Raw genomic sequence first — 15,363 nt, 5'->3', positions numbered from 1 at the left:
ATCGTATATAAAGCACGGGCCTGTTGAGCTCTTTTGGTCAGTTTGTACAAAGAAATGTTGAGGGGAACAATTGGAATTCTTTTTCTTGCATCACTCGCACTTGGTAAGAATTCGTTTTTTTTTCTTAATTAAATTCTTTTCTTTTGCAGTGTGATTAAAATTTTTTTTGAGAGTGCTAATCAACGACAAATTGGCAACCAATAAAAGGGAAGAAGAAAACAAAGAGAAAAGTTTGTGAAAAATATTTGCAGTGTAGTGTTAAAGCAAAAAAAAGTCAAAGAAAGATCATTTTAACGGAAATTCGAGCATTGATCGTTGAGGAGCTTAAAAAATTCCGCCTCCGGACAGAATTGGTGATAATTTAATGTAAAGTTCGATGAATACCTTTTGGGAATCTTATGATGTTGTGGATGTTGTGTAATGACCAAACAACCGGGTTATGCCAAATAGTTCCCAGAAAGAAATTTTTGAGCACATCAACCTGATTTTTTTTGCGGTGAAACTAGTCCAAAATCGTGACCAGAATGATGCCACACAGAATGAATTTACAAAAAAAATATAAGTTCCTCTCCTTTTGCAATTTACGTGTCCCCTGTTGCGATAAATGATAGCACTTGAGTTGTTTTATTGAGGTGTCAATTTGATAAGAAATTCGACTCATCAACTGATCCGCAATTTTTTTTTTTTTTCATTTTATTCTCTTCGCTTTAACAATAAACCCAATCATGACTTTTCGCTATCAGCTCGAGTGGGCTATGGACCAGGGGAGCAGGATTGGGGGTATGTGGATGTACGACCAGGTGCACATATGTTCTACTGGCTGTACTACACAACAGCCGACGTGGTGCAGTACACAGATCGTCCTCTGGTGATTTGGCTACAGGGTGGCCCAGGAGCCTCATCGACGGGCTATGGGAATTTTGAGGAATTGGGCCCATTGACGCTCGAGGGGGAGGAGAGAAATTTCACCTGGGTGCGAAACTACAATGTCCTCTTCATTGACAATCCCGTTGGCTCGGGCTTCAGCTACGTCGACGATCAGAGCCTCCTCACAAAGACCAATGAAGAAATTGCCAATGATCTCGTGACGTTCATGAAGGAATTCTACAGGAGGCACCCGGAATTTCAGCTCATTGACCTGCACATCTTCTCCGAGAGCTACGGCGGGAAGATGGCGGCAGAATTTGCCTATGTGCTGGACAAAGAGATTAAACTGGGAAATATTGTTTGTCAGCTCAAATCTGCCGGATTGGGTGATGCGTGGATCTCTCCAATTGATTCAATGATCTCCTGGGCACCGTACTTGTGGGATATTGGTGCCGTGGACAGGGAGGGTGAACGTCGTGTGGCAGCAGCCACGGAACTCACGAGAATTGCTCTCGATGAGGGAAGATTTGTCGACTCAACTAATCTCTGGGGTTACACAGAGCAAGTTATCTCAGAAGTAACATACGGCATTGATTTCTACAATGTTCTCTTCAAGAAAACCTACCGAGATGCAATGGCTAAGATTCAGGATCTCCGGATGGATAGACCAAGTAAGAGATTTTTTTGTTTCAAGAAATCTATTCAAAGAATTTTTACATTTTCTTTCCTCTAAAGGAGCAATGTACCGCACATTGGTGAAGTTTGATGCCAGAGACGCTAGAGATGACATGCTGGATGACCTGATGAATGGACCAGTTAAGCAAACACTCGAAATTCCCGAGGAAGTACGTTGGGGATCACAGAGTTGGCCAACATTCAATGTTCTCCGTGAGGATTTCATGAAGCCCGTCACGGATGTGGTTGAACTCCTCCTAAACACTACGCAAGTTGAGGTGATTGTCTTCAGTGGGCAGTTGGATCTCATTGTAGCCACTCCGGGTACGGTGATGTGGGTGGATCGCCTAAAGTATCCACAGAAGGAACAATATGTGACATCCAAGAGGGAGGGTCTCGGTGTCGATGGCATCCTCGAGGGTTACTACAAGACAGCCGGGAGATTCTTCATGTACTGGGTCAATAGGGCGGGGCATATGGTACCAGCTGACAATCCTGCTGCAATGGACTTCATCCTCCAGCGAGCCACCGGTGTTCCAGCCTCTTAACCCACTCTCTTGTCCATCATTGCGCACAAATAAAAGACGATGCGACACATGTACTGTTCGTGTTTTTAATGCCCAGAAGGTGAACGAGTCCAACAGGTTATCCACACAGCGGCAGTCACCTCTCACGAGTAGCTCCCAATTTATTGGCCACATATCAGTTTACTTCTGTCTTTGCAATGTTTCGCACCTTTCACGCGATTCTCTTCCTGGGACTCCCCTTGTGGGCTTCCGCGGCTCTTCCCAGCCTCCGTGATAGCGACTGGGGCTTCATGGAGGTTCGTCCGGGTGCTCATATGTTTTATTGGTTCTTCAACACACGCGCTGAAGTGAGACACACGCAGGAACGTCCACTGATTGTGTGGCTTCAAGGTGGACCTGGCGCCTCATCGACAGGTCATGGAAACTTTGAGGAAATCGGGCCATTAGACGTGGATCTCATGCCGAGAAATTTCACCTGGGTCAAAGACTTCAATGTACTGTTCATCGATAGTCCCGTTGGTGCGGGATACAGCCACGTAGATCATACAGATCTCCTACCCACGGACAATGCCCAAATTACTGCGGATCTTGTAACATTCCTCGGGATGTTCTACGACAAACATCCACGCCTAATGACAGCCCCACTTCATATTTTTGGAGAAAGTTACGGAGGGAAAGCAGCTGTTGAGCTGACCCTAAGTCTTGTGCGTCAACCAATGCGGAAGACACGAAAGGTCATCCCGGAATCCGTTGTTCTCATTGATCCGTGGATCTCTCCACTTGACTCAATGCTCTCCTGGGCGCCATTCCTCTTCAACACCGGTGTGGTTGACCGGAAGGGGTTTGGTGCAATTGTCGCGGCCACAATGAGAACGCAGGAAGCCATGAAACGACGAGACTACCGCAGAGCAACGAAACTTTGGGGTGAAACAGAGAAAACAATCCAGAAGTACACCTACGGCGTGGATTTCTACAACATCCTCAAGCCCATCCCGTTCAAATCAATTCGCAACAACCGATTCGGTGTGCAGTATGAAGAGGATGAAGCCCGCATCCACAATCTAATGAACACCCAAGTAAGGAAAGCCCTCAATGTTCCCAAGAAATATGTCTGGGGAAGTCAGAGGCAGTCTGTTTTTGCTGCTCTCTCGGGGGATTTCCTCAAACCAGCTGTAGATACCGTTGAGAGACTTCTCAATGAGACTGACGTGATGGTGGCCGTTGTTACGGGGCAATTGGATTTAATTGTTGCCACTCCCGGAACACTTAGGTGGGTTGAACGACTCAATTGGTCAGGAAAGCAGAGTTTTCAGAACTCCGACAGGAAGGCAATTGTTGTGAATAGTATCCACGAAGGGTATGCAAAGAAATACGACAATCTATCCCTCTACTGGATCCTAAGGGCAGGACATATGGTGCCCAGAGATAATCCCGGAGCAATGACTCATATTCTCCGGAGTGTTACCCAAATTCCATAGAAATTATGTATGAATGCAATAAAAATATTTTCTTTTACTTACCAATTTATTTATTTCCTTTATTTGCACAAAAAAAATGAGAACAAAGATAAAAAAAATCTCTTTTTTGGACAAAAACGACAAAAATAACAAAATGAGGTTAGAATAATTTGGCGGGAACGTTTTTTGGCGAACTTTCTTGAGTAATTATGCGAATTGCGTGCCTCTAGCGGTGAAAAATAATTCGTCAAGGAACAGCAGCGCTATTGTTTCAATTCATCACCGCAGTTTGTTTATTTCTCAAGGAATTTTGTGAAAAATTTCTGATTTTCGTGATTTTGCAGTAAATTAGGTGTGCGCAATAATGTCTGGAATGTCTGCCTTTAGTGACATGAGTATGCCAATATGGAGCAATGGTCCAGCTCCTGGGCAATTCTACAATTTCCCTGGAGGAAGTTCTTTGCAGAATCGTGACATGCAATTTGGTTTTAAGGGCAGTTTTGGGTCTCAGAGGACATCGTAAGTAGTCAATTTCTACTCAAATACCCTTTATTTCTCTTATTTTCTTAAATCCGGATGAAAAGAATTGCCGGAAAGGGTTTTTGGGAAGTGTAGCTGAACATAACCTAAAAGTGCTTAATCATTCCCGGATGATGCTTTCAGGCAACCAATAACAACTGGAACTTCCGTTGTGGGGCTCAAATTTCACGATGGAGTTGTCATTGCGGCTGATACTCTTGTTTCTTACGGCTCCCTGGCCAGATACACCTCAATTGATCGAGTTTTTAAGGTGAACGACTACACAATCATCGGAGCAGGAGGAGATTTTGCAGACTTCCAATTCCTCAAGCAACATATTGATCAGAAAATGTAAGAAAGATGATTTATTATAGATTTCAGAGGTTTTTCTAATCTCTTAAATTGTCATTTCAGTGTTGATGATATTGCCTTCGGGGATAACTACCATATGAAGCCCAAATCTCTCTACAACTGGCTCATGAGGGTGCTGTACAACAAGAGAAGTCGTTTTGATCCTCTCTGGTTGGACATTGTTGTCGGTGGTATGCAAGATGGGGAGCCTTTCTTGGGGCACATCAATCTCCGTGGCAGGGCTTATGAGAATAACGCCATTGCCACGGGCTTTGGGCAACATCTCGCCATCCCGTTGTTCCGGGAATACAGTGAGAATCCGCAGATTGTTCTCAATCGCGATCAAGCACTTGGACTGACAAAGAAAGTCATGGAGGTTCTCTACTATCGTGACTGCAGGGGCTTCAATAAGTACACGCAGGCCATCGCCACGGCGGAAGGAGTGAAGGTGGAAGGTCCAATCTCTGTGGATCAGAACTGGAATGTTGCCCACATGGTCAAAGGCTTCTAAAGGCAGGTGACACGCATTTTTTTCCTCTCGATTTGATAAAAGAAATAAAGAAAACCAAAAAAAAATCTGACAGTATATTCATTGAAAAGAAAATAATTAAAAATGTTAAAAAAGAAAATTTTCCTGAAAATCAAAAACATTTTTATTCCTGAAAAATGTTTACAAGAAACGCAATAGACAAAATTCGCTCAATATTGAGTCAATGTCGATCTGAATAGATTGGTCATTTGTTGAGCAATCAGATTTGACTTGAGATTGATTAATTGTAGGACAATAACTGATCAATCTATTGACTGTCCCAATTGATTGATCAATTATTGATTCTTGTTGGCTCAATCAAATTGTTTACAGGGCAACAAAAAATCCAGCAATTTTCCTCATTTTTTGCAAGATAAAATTCCCATAAAAACACACTGAATGCATTAATTTAATTAAAAACTTCCATTTATTAACTCTTGCTCAATGCTTTATCTTGCATTAATTTTGCATTTATGTAATTTTTCCGCAAAAGCCGGGAAGAGTTTATGCGAAAGAGCCAAGAGGAAAGTAAACAGAGATACAACGGCCAAGGTCTCAAGCTAATTTCTCTCGCTTATCGCGCAGCTTATCAATTTGAAGATAAATAGCAGTGATTGTAGTGGAATAGAATTTACTTTTCTAAATTTTTATCACACAAGAGGCGAGAGAATTTTGCCGCGGCAGCGTGACGAACCAAAAATTCTCCATTGTGGTGGAAGAAGTGTTATGAAAATCATTTTCTTCGGCTCTTGAGATTATTGCAAAACACTCCTGTCCGTTTCGATTCATTCGCTCACGATCAGTCGTAGTGAATGGGTGATCGGTTTGTGCTGTAGCAGCAGAAGAAGTGAGAGTTTTTGCCAATTGTGGTGAAGGAAAAGTGATTTTGAAGAATAAGGTGTGTCTCATAATATTTTAAAATACTTTTTGAGGAAATTTTTCGAATTTTTTGAATTTTTTCAAAGGTTTTTTGAGGTATTTTTTAAAAGCAAAAGTGAAGATCGTCTCAATTGATCATCTTCTGCGTCTTATGATGAAGATTTATGCGATCGCTAAGTGACCTCAAGAAACGAGTTTTACATACAAAATAATATATAAGTCTCTGGGGCTCGAGGAGTGATCGTTCAAAGTGATCTTCTGTTGAAAAAGTGATTTTATATACTTTTGTATTGAGAACTTTGCAAAAAAAAAGGAGAACCACAACTGGTTTTCTTGCGACAAAAAAAAATCTAAACTTGAAAATTTTAGTCACGCTTTGAGATTAAATAAACAAAAATTGTTTTTTCTTCAGTGATTAAAGGCGTTGGATTGAATTTTCCATTCTCAACATCACCTTGTTCCCCTTGATCGCGCAATTTTAGCACCATGGAGGTGACTTTCACCATCAATGGAAAACCCTTTCGAGGTAAGAATTGATGGGGAAATGCAAAGAAAATTAATACCTTTGAGGAGTTATGCGAAAGATCATTTTAGAAATATTTCCAAAGTCATTAAACTGATCATATACGCATTCTTCTGCAGAAAATCCTCTCTTTCACACAGCTCTTTTGAGTATATAATTATTTCGTAATAACTGAAATTTCTTAAATGAAGAAAGCAGTCAAATTAGCATGAATACGGTGTCGTTGTAAGATTGTGAATTATGACTCAATCGTTGAGTATTATTAGTTTATTTTTTAAATTGAATTATTATCATTTTTATTTTAACTACTTCATAAAAAGATTAAAAAGATTTTTATGATTGATAAAGCAATGAGAATCAATTCCCCGTGAGAAGTGTGTGATAAAATTAATCTGTTTTTTTTTCTCATACTTTATTAATTGATTAACAATGTACAGTGATGACCCGGTGTAGAGACATTTCTTTCTTGGAATGAAGACACAGCTAATGTATGCCATCTAAACGCATTTCCAGCTTGAAAAAAAAACAACTAAATTCATTAAAATTCCAGAACGTTTAACGTTTAGGTGTACGTATGACCCAAAGAATACCAAGGGTTAAAAATATTCCCTAAATAACGATTAGGGAGATTAGGGCACTGAAAGGGATAAAAACGAATGAAGATATTTACAATTTTGGATATACAAAAGATATCGAAAGACTTCTTGTCTTGTCCTTCGACGAGATGAAGATAGAGTCGCAAGGATGCTACGACGTCTCAAACGACCAAATAATCTCCCCCAAAGGCTATGCACAGGTTGTCATGGCCCGTGGGCTCGTAATTGGAAACAACCAATTTACTATGGCCTCGATCAGCCCATGACAAAAGAAATCCTTCATAAATCACTTCTGTTAAAATTAAATCCACTTTACACTGAGCAGCGCGGACCTCCGCGTGTCCGTCTGCTCTGAAATCTGAGAACGATCTGATCTGTTTTATCATTGACACAATGTCATAATTTCCAGTCTATTTTTCCTTTGACATTTTGGAACTTTCCAGTGACCACCTCTGGAATTCTTCAAGCCTTCAAATGGCGCCAAATTTGAATTTAATAAGACAATTTGCAATTATTTCAACAACTTCATTCTAAAAATATGGCGAATAGAGCTATGCTCCGCTTAAAGTATTTTTTAATTTCCATTTTCAGTCAATATTGAGATTTTCTGAGATTCAGAAATGTTGTAATAATTGACTTAAAATGAAGAAAATATAAAAGACGTTATGCAAAGCACTACTTTAATCGCAATTTTCTGTTTTGTATCCTCCTTTCTTCTTCTTTAAATGGATTGAGACTGGCTCCCTACGGGATTTGATCCAGTCTCACGTCCCATTAAGGGACTCGACGTTCTTCAACAGCGCTCTCCATCCTTGGCGATCCCTCGCCAACCTCCGGCCCAGATCAGCAACGCCCAATTTTTCAAGATCCTCAGCCACTACGTCTTCCCATTCCTTTCTAGGCCTGCCTCTCACACCTGGCCCCATCAGGTTTAGGTTCAGTAGCTTCTTGGGCATTCTCGGTTCTAGGTGGAACCCCCGACCCTGGAGGATGTATCCTCCTTCCGATCTCATTAATTCCTTGAATTTATTCTAGAAATTCTTAAAATGCCATTGAAATATTTAGGGGAGACTGGAGCAATAAGAAAGTGAATGAACTTGAGAAATATCTGATTTTTTTCTGCCGGAATTCTAAGAAAATATCTTTTCTTTTGTGAATTATCTTTCTCTTTAACTTTGATTCACTTCCAAGTTTCATTTCAGTTTAATTCACTTCAATACTTAATAGAAAATCTCGTTCTCACAGCGAAATCTCACTGTAAAATGTAAATTAAGAATAAAAATAAATACAGGAGTGGCACGTAGTTACTTTTTATCACTGCCAGTTCATCATTACTCCGCAAAAACTTCCTGCTGATCTGCATTCAGCTCTATAATTTGAATAATTTTGCTTTGAAAAAAAAATCATGGATACTGTGAACGTTTTTTTCACATTCACAAAAAGATTAGAAAATTAAAATTTTATTATATACGCATGAGTGGAAATTCTGTGTGTTTTTTTTGATTAATTTAATTGATCTTTAAAAGTGGAGAAAAAAGAACTAATAAAGAACTAATTTTCGACATTTTTAGACTTTTTTTATTCAAAATTAAAAATCTTCATTTTTTTATATTAAAAAAAATTTTTTTATTATATAAAAATAAATTTAGTGGAGTCTGGCAAACTATCGCCGAATACTTCGCTGAATGCCTTCATCCGGAGTCATGCCAATCTCACTGGGACGAAGTTTATGTGCCTCGAGGGTGGCTGTGGGGCATGCATTGTGGCCCTCAAGGGAATACATCCGGTTACAAAGGATCACGCAACGTGGGCAGTTAATTCGTGCCTCTTCCCCGTTTTCTCCTGCCACGGCCTCGATGTGATCACCGTTGAGGGGTTGGGTGATCGTAAGAATGGCTACCACGTGCTGCAATCACGCCTGGCCAAGATGCATGGGACGCAATGTGGGTACTGCTCTCCGGGAATGGTGATGAACATGTACAGCTTACTGGAGAGCAATGGTGGGAAGGTGACGATGGAACAGGTGGAGAATTCCTTTGGTGGGAATATTTGCCGATGCACAGGCTACCGTCCCATCTTGGATGCCTACAAATCCCTAGCTGTGGATGCTGATCCCGCTCTGAAAGCTGCTTGTGGCGATATTGAGGATTTGCCGAAGGTGTGCCCGAAAACTGGGGAAAATTGCGTGGGCAGGTGTCACAAATCTGAAGCTCTGCACATGCCATTGGCTGATGGAAAGGAGTGGCACAGAGTATACACTGTAGGTGATATTTTGAAGGTTCTGGAAACTGTTGGAGATCGTCCGTATATGCTTGTTGCGGGAAATACAGCTCATGGTGTTTACCGAAGATCACGAGAGATTGAAGTCTTCCTGGATGTTAATGCCGTGGAAGAGCTGAGGACTCATGCTATTGGGGAAACTCTCGATGTTGGTGCTAATATTCCTCTAACTGAATTTATGCAGGTAAATTATCTCCTTTTTATGTGCTTTTCTTTGGGGGAAATTGAAGCTTGATGGGTGCGTTGTTCTCCTGACCAGGTTCTAACAGAAGCATCTGCAAAGAATGAATTCAAGTATGCAGAAGAAATGGTGAAGCACATTGATTTGGTTGCAAATGTTCCCGTGAGGAATGTTGGGTCTGTTGCTGGGAATTTGAGCATTAAGCACCAGCACAATGAATTCCCATCAGATATCTTCCTCCTACTCGTGACTGTTGGGGCTAAATTCACAATTCGCGATACAAAAGGGAGTGATCTTGTGGTGGCAGCTGAGGATTTCCTCGGCATTGACATGAAGAAGAAAATTCTCACGAAAATATCTCTTCCCGCCCTACCGGCTGATAAATTTGAAATGCGAAGTTTCAAGGTAAAGTACAAACTCATTGTGATGCTATATCAGGGAAGTACTCAAATGGAAATCTTATCTTCAATTTCATAGATCACACCACGAGCACAGAATGCCCATGCGTATGTCAATGCTGGATTTCTCTTTGAGTTCTCCTCAGCCAGAGATAAGATTCAATCTGCTCGAATTTGCTATGGTGGGATTAATCCGAAATTCGTGAGAGCCTCTGCTGCTGAGAAGCTTCTCGTGGGCTCTGATCCCTTTACCAATGATACCCTGAAGAAGGTAATTGATTCACTGAAGGATGAGCTGAAGTGTGATGCAGTGATGCCGGATGCAGCTCCGGAATTCAGACAAAAACTCGCAATTGGGCTGTTCTACAAAGCTATCCTGGGAATGGCACCCGAGGGGAAAGTGAGGAAGGAATTTAAGAGTGGTGGGAGTGTCATTGATCGTCCATTGTCGAGTGGGAAGCAAACTTTTGATACCTACAAGGGTAATTGGCCACTCACGCAACCTGTTGAGAAACTCGAAGCTACAATTCAGTGCTCAGGGGAGATTAAGTATACAAATGACTTCCCCAAGATGCCCAATGAACTGTGGGCTGCCTTTGTTCATGCCACTGAAGTGCAATCCGTCATTAAGGATGTTGATCCTCAGGATGCTCTGGTGAGTTTCTTCAAGAAAGCTTTTATTTCAAGATCTTAATTTTTTCTTTTGCTCTCGTATAGAAAATTCCCGGAGTTGTGGCATTCTTCGGTCCAAAGGACATTCCGGGGAATAATAATTTCTCCCCAGTGGGACTAATGGGTGGCACAGAGGAGATCTTCTGCAGCGGAAAGGTTCTCTTTAATGGACAACCAGCAGGAATGATCGTTGCAGAGCGATTTGATCTTGCCTACGAGGCAGCAAAACTCGTCAAGATTACCTATGAGAAAGCACAGGGTTCAAGTACGATATCATCATTGTATCGCTTCCTTGTTGGCGACAGCACTCATGGTATTGTCCTTTCTATGTTTGTCTCGGGATGCATGTGGATCACCTTTTTTTATCCCTGTCAAAGTTCTTTTCTTTCAGCAGATGAAAAAAAAAGAAATTTTCCGGTGGTGGAGTCATTTGTTTGTTTTAGATGTTCTTGAATGAGATTTTTCTTTGTAAAAGATCACGATCTTTGTACTGAAGATCGCGCAATGATAACTAATTATAATTCATTAATAATTGCTCGGAATTCCTATACTTAATGTTTCTCATTTTATGTGCGCAATTTTTATTCATTTGCACGCATCATTGCATGAAGAAGATCATAAAGAAAATTAAATTAAATAATTGAAAGCAAAAGCATAATTAGAAGCCAAGGAGGGTTTATCTGGACGAAATTATTCGGATCTTCGGAAATATTCGGATTATTCACTAATATTCACTAAAGCCAAAGAAATCAAAATATTGATTTTTAGCCTTTAAATGGCTCAAATTGAGTAGCAGAAACATAAAAAATATTTATTTCAAGCCTCATAAGGACTAAATTTAAACCGAATAGTAATTTTACCCCTAACCATGCTAAATTCAAGCCTAAAAGAGATTAAATTGAAGCATAAAAATATTTTTTAGTCCTAAAAAGGCAGAGATTAAGGAACAAAAACTTTAAATATATTTAATTTAGGCGTAGAAAGAAAGAACAAAAAGTAGTAAATTCAAACCAAAACTTGCTTAATTCAAGCTGAAAAGTATTTGATTTTCAACCCTAAGAAATAAAAAAAAGTTTAAAAAATAATCTTGAAAAAGGCTAAAATTGAAGCATGAAAAGTAATTAACTTAAGCCAAAGAGTTCTAAATTCAAGCCAGAAAGTAGTAAATTCAACCCGAAACAAAGAGTAAATTCAAGCCAATAAATATTCATTTTTCAATCCCAAAACAGCATTGATTGAGGAACAAAACTTTTAAAAAAAATTATTAAATCCTAAAAAGAAGCTGTGCTTCTTTCAAGAAAGAATCACAGCTAAAAAAGGACTAAATTCCAATAGAAAAATAGTAAATTAATGCTATAAAGTAGTAAATTTAACTCAAAAAATACTAAATTCAAACCAGAATGTCCTAAATACATTTTTGGATTTTTTTTCGGTTTTAAGTTGTTTGGTTTTAAGCAAAATACGCAAAATATGTTCATGTGAAGTAAAATATTCAGATCTTCATAAATATTCGGATGATTCGCTTGAAAGGCCAAAATATTCGCCAGATAAACACCCCTTGTTAGAAGATTAAATTATTGTCTGTAGAAATGTGCTAAAGTTCTGTAAATTTTTAATTAATTTCCCAATCATCTCTTGATCTCTAAAACTCCCCCGCAAACATGCTTTTTGCATTAAATTCATTCCTGCTTTGCCTTTTATTTTCAATCATTTTCAAATTTCAAAAAAAAGATAAAATTTAAAGATTTTTTTACTGATTTAGCAGCAGCTGGTGGCCCAATTTACCCCACAATCCGGGACGTTCTTGCTGCCAAGGATTTATCTCGTGTCCACATGAGTAAGGTCTTCCAGAAGGCCGAATCAAGGGGAACGGATGAAGCAAAGAAGATTACGGGACACTTTGAGATTGGCTCCCAATATCATTTCTCAATGGAAACTCAGACAACTGTTGCGGTGCCCAATGAAGATGGTCTGGATGTGTACAGTTCCACACAGTGGATTGATCTCGTACAGATTGCCATTGCGGAAATGCTAAAGATCCCTGAGAGTGCAATTAATATGGAAGTTCGTCGCCTGGGCGGAGCGTATGGCTCAAAGATTTCTCGTGCATCCCAAATTGCTTGTGCAGCCGCCCTGGCGTGCTACCTTCTCAATCGTCCCGTGCGCTTTGTGCTGAGCATTGAGTCAAACATGAAGGCCATCGGGAAGCGCTATGCCTGCGTCAATGACTACGAAGTGGAGGTGAATGGGCATGGGAAGGTGCAGAAGCTCTTCAATGAGTTCTGGCATGACTACGGATGCAGCCTCAATGAGGAAGTTGGTGGTCAGGCTGCGGAATTCTTCAAGAATGCCTACGTGGATGAGCATTGGGATGTGAAGTATCATGCTGTGCAGACGGAAGCCCCGAGTCATACGTGGTGCCGTTCTCCCGGAACAACAGAGGGTATTGCAATGATTGAGAATATAATGGAGCACATCTCAAAGGATCTTGCCCTTGATCCGGTGGAGGTGAGACTCACCAATATGCCAGACGACAGCCCCCTCCGAGGGATTATGAAGGACTTTGTCAAGTCTGTTGAGTACTACGAGAGGAAGAAGGAGATTGAGGCTTTCAATGGTGAGTACTTATTTGACTTCTTTGATGAAAGAAAATGCATCAAATTCCCTTTTCTCCTCAGCTGAAAATCGCTGGAAGAAGCGTGGCATTGCTGTTGTCCCCATGAAGTATATTCTGCACTATTTTGGAGCTTATCCAGCCTTCGTGGCCATCTATCATGGTGACGGGACAGTAGCCATTACCCACGGAGGCATTGAGATGGGACAGGGATTGAATACAAAAGTAGCTCAAATTGCTGCCCATATCCTTGGGGTGCCCCTTGAGTCTGTGAGAGTTAAGGCAACAAATAATGTCACTGGAGCCAATTCCTTGGTCACCGGTGGTAGTCAAACGTCCGAAGCTGTCGGTTATGCAGTTAAGAGAGCCTGTGAGACTCTCTTGGAGCGTATTCGTCCTGTGCGGGAGAAGATGAAGGATGCATCGTGGCAGGAGGTGCTTGGCAAGTGCTTTGGGGATAGCATTGATCTCACAGCGTCGTATCTGTACAAGAAGGACGATCTCACGAATTACGACATTTGGGGTGTGAGCTGTGCTGAAATTGAGGTTGATACCCTCACGGGGATGTTCCAACTGCGCCGTGTGGATATTCTCGAGGATACAGGGGAGAGTTTGAGCCCCAATGTGGATGTGGGGCAGGTGGAAGGGGCTTTTGTGATGGGCATTGGGTATTGGTTGCATGAGAAGTTGGTTTTCAATCGACAAAATGCTGAACTTCTAACCGATCGAACGTGGACGTACAAACCGCCAGGTGAGGATTTATCGATTAACCCTTTCAGGTCCATTGGGTCATACGCTGACCCAAAAGCTCGATTTTTAAAATGTTTCGTTTTACATAGTTTTTTTTTTAATATTGTCTTTACAATCCCTGATCATTTTATGACCACAAAAAAACATCCCCAAGGACTCACAGGATCAGGAAGAAGGAAAAATTGAAAATTTTTGAGCTAGATTTTTTTGCTAAAAATGTTTTATTTGAGCTAAAAGCAAACTATAAAAATTATTTTTAGTTCAATCTGCTCGCTAGATTAGTCGCGGACCTGAAAGGGTTAAATTAAATAAAAGGGAAGAAATTGATTTAATTTTTTTTAACGTTTAGGCGCCAAGGATATTCCTGTGGACTTTAGAGTAACATTCCTGAAGAACGCATCCAACCCTGTGGGAGTTTTGAGATCCAAAGCAACGGGAGAACCAGCTCTTTGCATGTCAATTGTCGTCCTTTTTGCCCTGCGGAATGCCCTAGATGCCGTGAGGAAGGATGCCGGTGCTGCAGATGGAAGCTACTACACCATGGGAGCACCCACAACATCCGAGGATATCCTCCTTCTTGCTGGAAATTCCGTCGAACAGTTTACACTCTAGACTAGAGAGCGCCTAGAGCGAGACAGCACAGCCTAGAGAGCCATATTATTCCAAGAAAATACTTTTATTTCTTTCTCTAATGAGTTTTTTTTTCATCGATTATGCTTAGAGAGGTGAATTTCTTGCACAAATTTATTTTTTAAATACATCTAAGATTTTTTTTTATAAGTTTCTCTTTCTGGTTTCTTTTTTTTTTCAATAAATAAAATTACCTTTTCGACAATAAAAAGTACGAAAGACACACACTTTTTGTTTTCATCTAACTCTAACATCTTCTCTTCTATTTATAGGAATTTTTCTCATGTTTTATGGTTATTCTTCCTTTTTTTCTCTGTTCATTTTTTTGGGGAAAAGTTATTTAGGATCGTTACACGTTTCTAAAACTATTGGCAGTTTTCTTTTTAAAGTGATTTTACTATTTAACTGGAATATTTCTTCTCTTTTTTTTCATATAGATTTCATTTATTTTTTAATGGAGAATTCTGCACAAAAACGATTTTTAAATTTCTTTTTAAAATATTTCTATAAACTAACATTTTCTATATTTTTTCCTCAATATTCTTTTTTTCTTAATATTTAAGTACCTATTTAAAAAAAATCAACAGAGAAATAAGAAATTCTTTTCTTTAGGAGAAAGTCGCGACCAGCGCACTGTTTTCTTGAGTTTCATCGGAGACAAAACAGAGGGGGAAATTAAGGAAATATTTTCGGGGCTTTTGACTTTATTTTAGGGGATTTAGCAAAGTTTTCTTTTAGGGGATTTTCTGAAGAGATTTTCTCTTTTGAAATTCTTTGAAATTTTATTAAGAAAAATTGAAATTAATAGGAACTGAAGGAAAGAATTTTTCAATTATTTATCAGTTAAATATTTTATTTATTTTATTTTGTTAAATATTCCCTTCAAATTAATTCCAAAAAAAATCCAAATCAATC

The 15,363-nt window shown here is 39.8% G+C and overlaps 4 protein-coding genes across 7 annotated transcripts; all 4 read left to right on the top strand.

The window, feature by feature from the left end:
• Positions 1–6: 6 nt before the first annotated feature.
• LOC129792113 (retinoid-inducible serine carboxypeptidase-like) lies at positions 7–2,143 on the top strand. Its single transcript, XM_055830891.1, has 3 exons — positions 7–103; positions 744–1,538; positions 1,603–2,143. The coding sequence occupies exons 1-3, from the start codon at positions 55–57 to the stop codon at positions 2,088–2,090; spliced, it is 1,332 nt and encodes a 443-aa protein (XP_055686866.1). The 5' UTR covers positions 7–54; the 3' UTR covers positions 2,091–2,143.
• Positions 2,144–2,232: 89 nt separating this feature from the next.
• On the top strand, positions 2,233–3,592 carry LOC129792116 (retinoid-inducible serine carboxypeptidase-like). The gene has a single exon (XM_055830894.1). The coding sequence runs from the start codon at positions 2,267–2,269 to the stop codon at positions 3,545–3,547; it is 1,281 nt and encodes a 426-aa protein (XP_055686869.1). The 5' UTR covers positions 2,233–2,266; the 3' UTR covers positions 3,548–3,592.
• A 183-nt stretch (positions 3,593–3,775) lies between these two features.
• LOC129792130 (proteasome subunit beta type-4) lies at positions 3,776–4,986 on the top strand. The gene is made up of 3 exons (XM_055830912.1): positions 3,776–4,045; positions 4,190–4,396; positions 4,460–4,986. Exons 1-3 carry the CDS (start codon positions 3,891–3,893, stop codon positions 4,905–4,907), a joined length of 810 nt encoding a protein of 269 aa, XP_055686887.1. The 5' UTR covers positions 3,776–3,890; the 3' UTR covers positions 4,908–4,986.
• A 653-nt stretch (positions 4,987–5,639) lies between these two features.
• On the top strand, positions 5,640–14,673 carry LOC129792085 (uncharacterized). 4 transcript variants are annotated; one of them, XM_055830814.1, is made up of 9 exons: positions 5,640–5,823; positions 6,217–6,330; positions 8,573–9,387; positions 9,463–9,789; positions 9,862–10,437; positions 10,500–10,719; positions 12,217–13,071; positions 13,133–13,819; positions 14,168–14,673. In XM_055830814.1, the coding sequence occupies exons 2-9, from the start codon at positions 6,291–6,293 to the stop codon at positions 14,428–14,430; spliced, it is 3,783 nt and encodes a 1,260-aa protein (XP_055686789.1). In that variant the 5' UTR covers positions 5,640–5,823; positions 6,217–6,290; the 3' UTR covers positions 14,431–14,673. The 4 variants fall into 4 exon arrangements, with proteins under 4 accessions (XP_055686789.1, XP_055686791.1, XP_055686790.1 ...); XM_055830816.1 differs by having other exon boundaries at positions 5,675–5,823; positions 12,223–13,071; XM_055830815.1 differs by having other exon boundaries at positions 5,675–5,823; positions 12,220–13,071.
• Positions 14,674–15,363: the final 690 nt, after the last annotated feature.

This window comes from Lutzomyia longipalpis, chromosome 3 (assembly GCF_024334085.1).
Source record: "Lutzomyia longipalpis isolate SR_M1_2022 chromosome 3, ASM2433408v1".
Classification (NCBI taxonomy): domain Eukaryota; kingdom Metazoa; phylum Arthropoda; class Insecta; order Diptera; family Psychodidae; genus Lutzomyia; species Lutzomyia longipalpis.
Note: the sequence above shows the minus strand (reverse complement) of the source record. Positions and strands in the feature narration are given on the sequence as shown.

What these genes read in the sequence shown, in the direction of transcription:
- LOC129792113 (XM_055830891.1), top strand. Translation starts at nt 55, where the DNA reads ATGTTGAGGGGAACAATTGGAATTCTTTTTCTTGCATCACTCGCACTT. An exon ending in TCTTGCATCACTCGCACTTG is followed by an intron (nt 104 to 743) that starts GTAAGAATTCGT and finishes TTTCGCTATCAG; the next exon opens with CTCGAGTGGGCTATGGACCA. An exon ending in TCTCCGGATGGATAGACCAA is followed by an intron (nt 1,539 to 1,602) that starts GTAAGAGATTTT and finishes TTTCCTCTAAAG; the next exon opens with GAGCAATGTACCGCACATTG.
- LOC129792116 (XM_055830894.1), top strand. Translation starts at nt 2,267, where the DNA reads ATGTTTCGCACCTTTCACGCGATTCTCTTCCTGGGACTCCCCTTGTGG.
- LOC129792130 (XM_055830912.1), top strand. Translation starts at nt 3,891, where the DNA reads ATGTCTGGAATGTCTGCCTTTAGTGACATGAGTATGCCAATATGGAGC. An exon ending in TTTGGGTCTCAGAGGACATC is followed by an intron (nt 4,046 to 4,189) that starts GTAAGTAGTCAA and finishes TGATGCTTTCAG; the next exon opens with GCAACCAATAACAACTGGAA. An exon ending in CAACATATTGATCAGAAAAT is followed by an intron (nt 4,397 to 4,459) that starts GTAAGAAAGATG and finishes TTGTCATTTCAG; the next exon opens with TGTTGATGATATTGCCTTCG.
- LOC129792085 (XM_055830812.1), top strand. Translation starts at nt 6,291, where the DNA reads ATGGAGGTGACTTTCACCATCAATGGAAAACCCTTTCGAG. An exon ending in CTCTAACTGAATTTATGCAG is followed by an intron (nt 9,388 to 9,462) that starts GTAAATTATCTC and finishes TCTCCTGACCAG; the next exon opens with GTTCTAACAGAAGCATCTGC. An exon ending in GTGGACGTACAAACCGCCAG is followed by an intron (nt 13,820 to 14,167) that starts GTGAGGATTTAT and finishes TTTAACGTTTAG; the next exon opens with GCGCCAAGGATATTCCTGTG.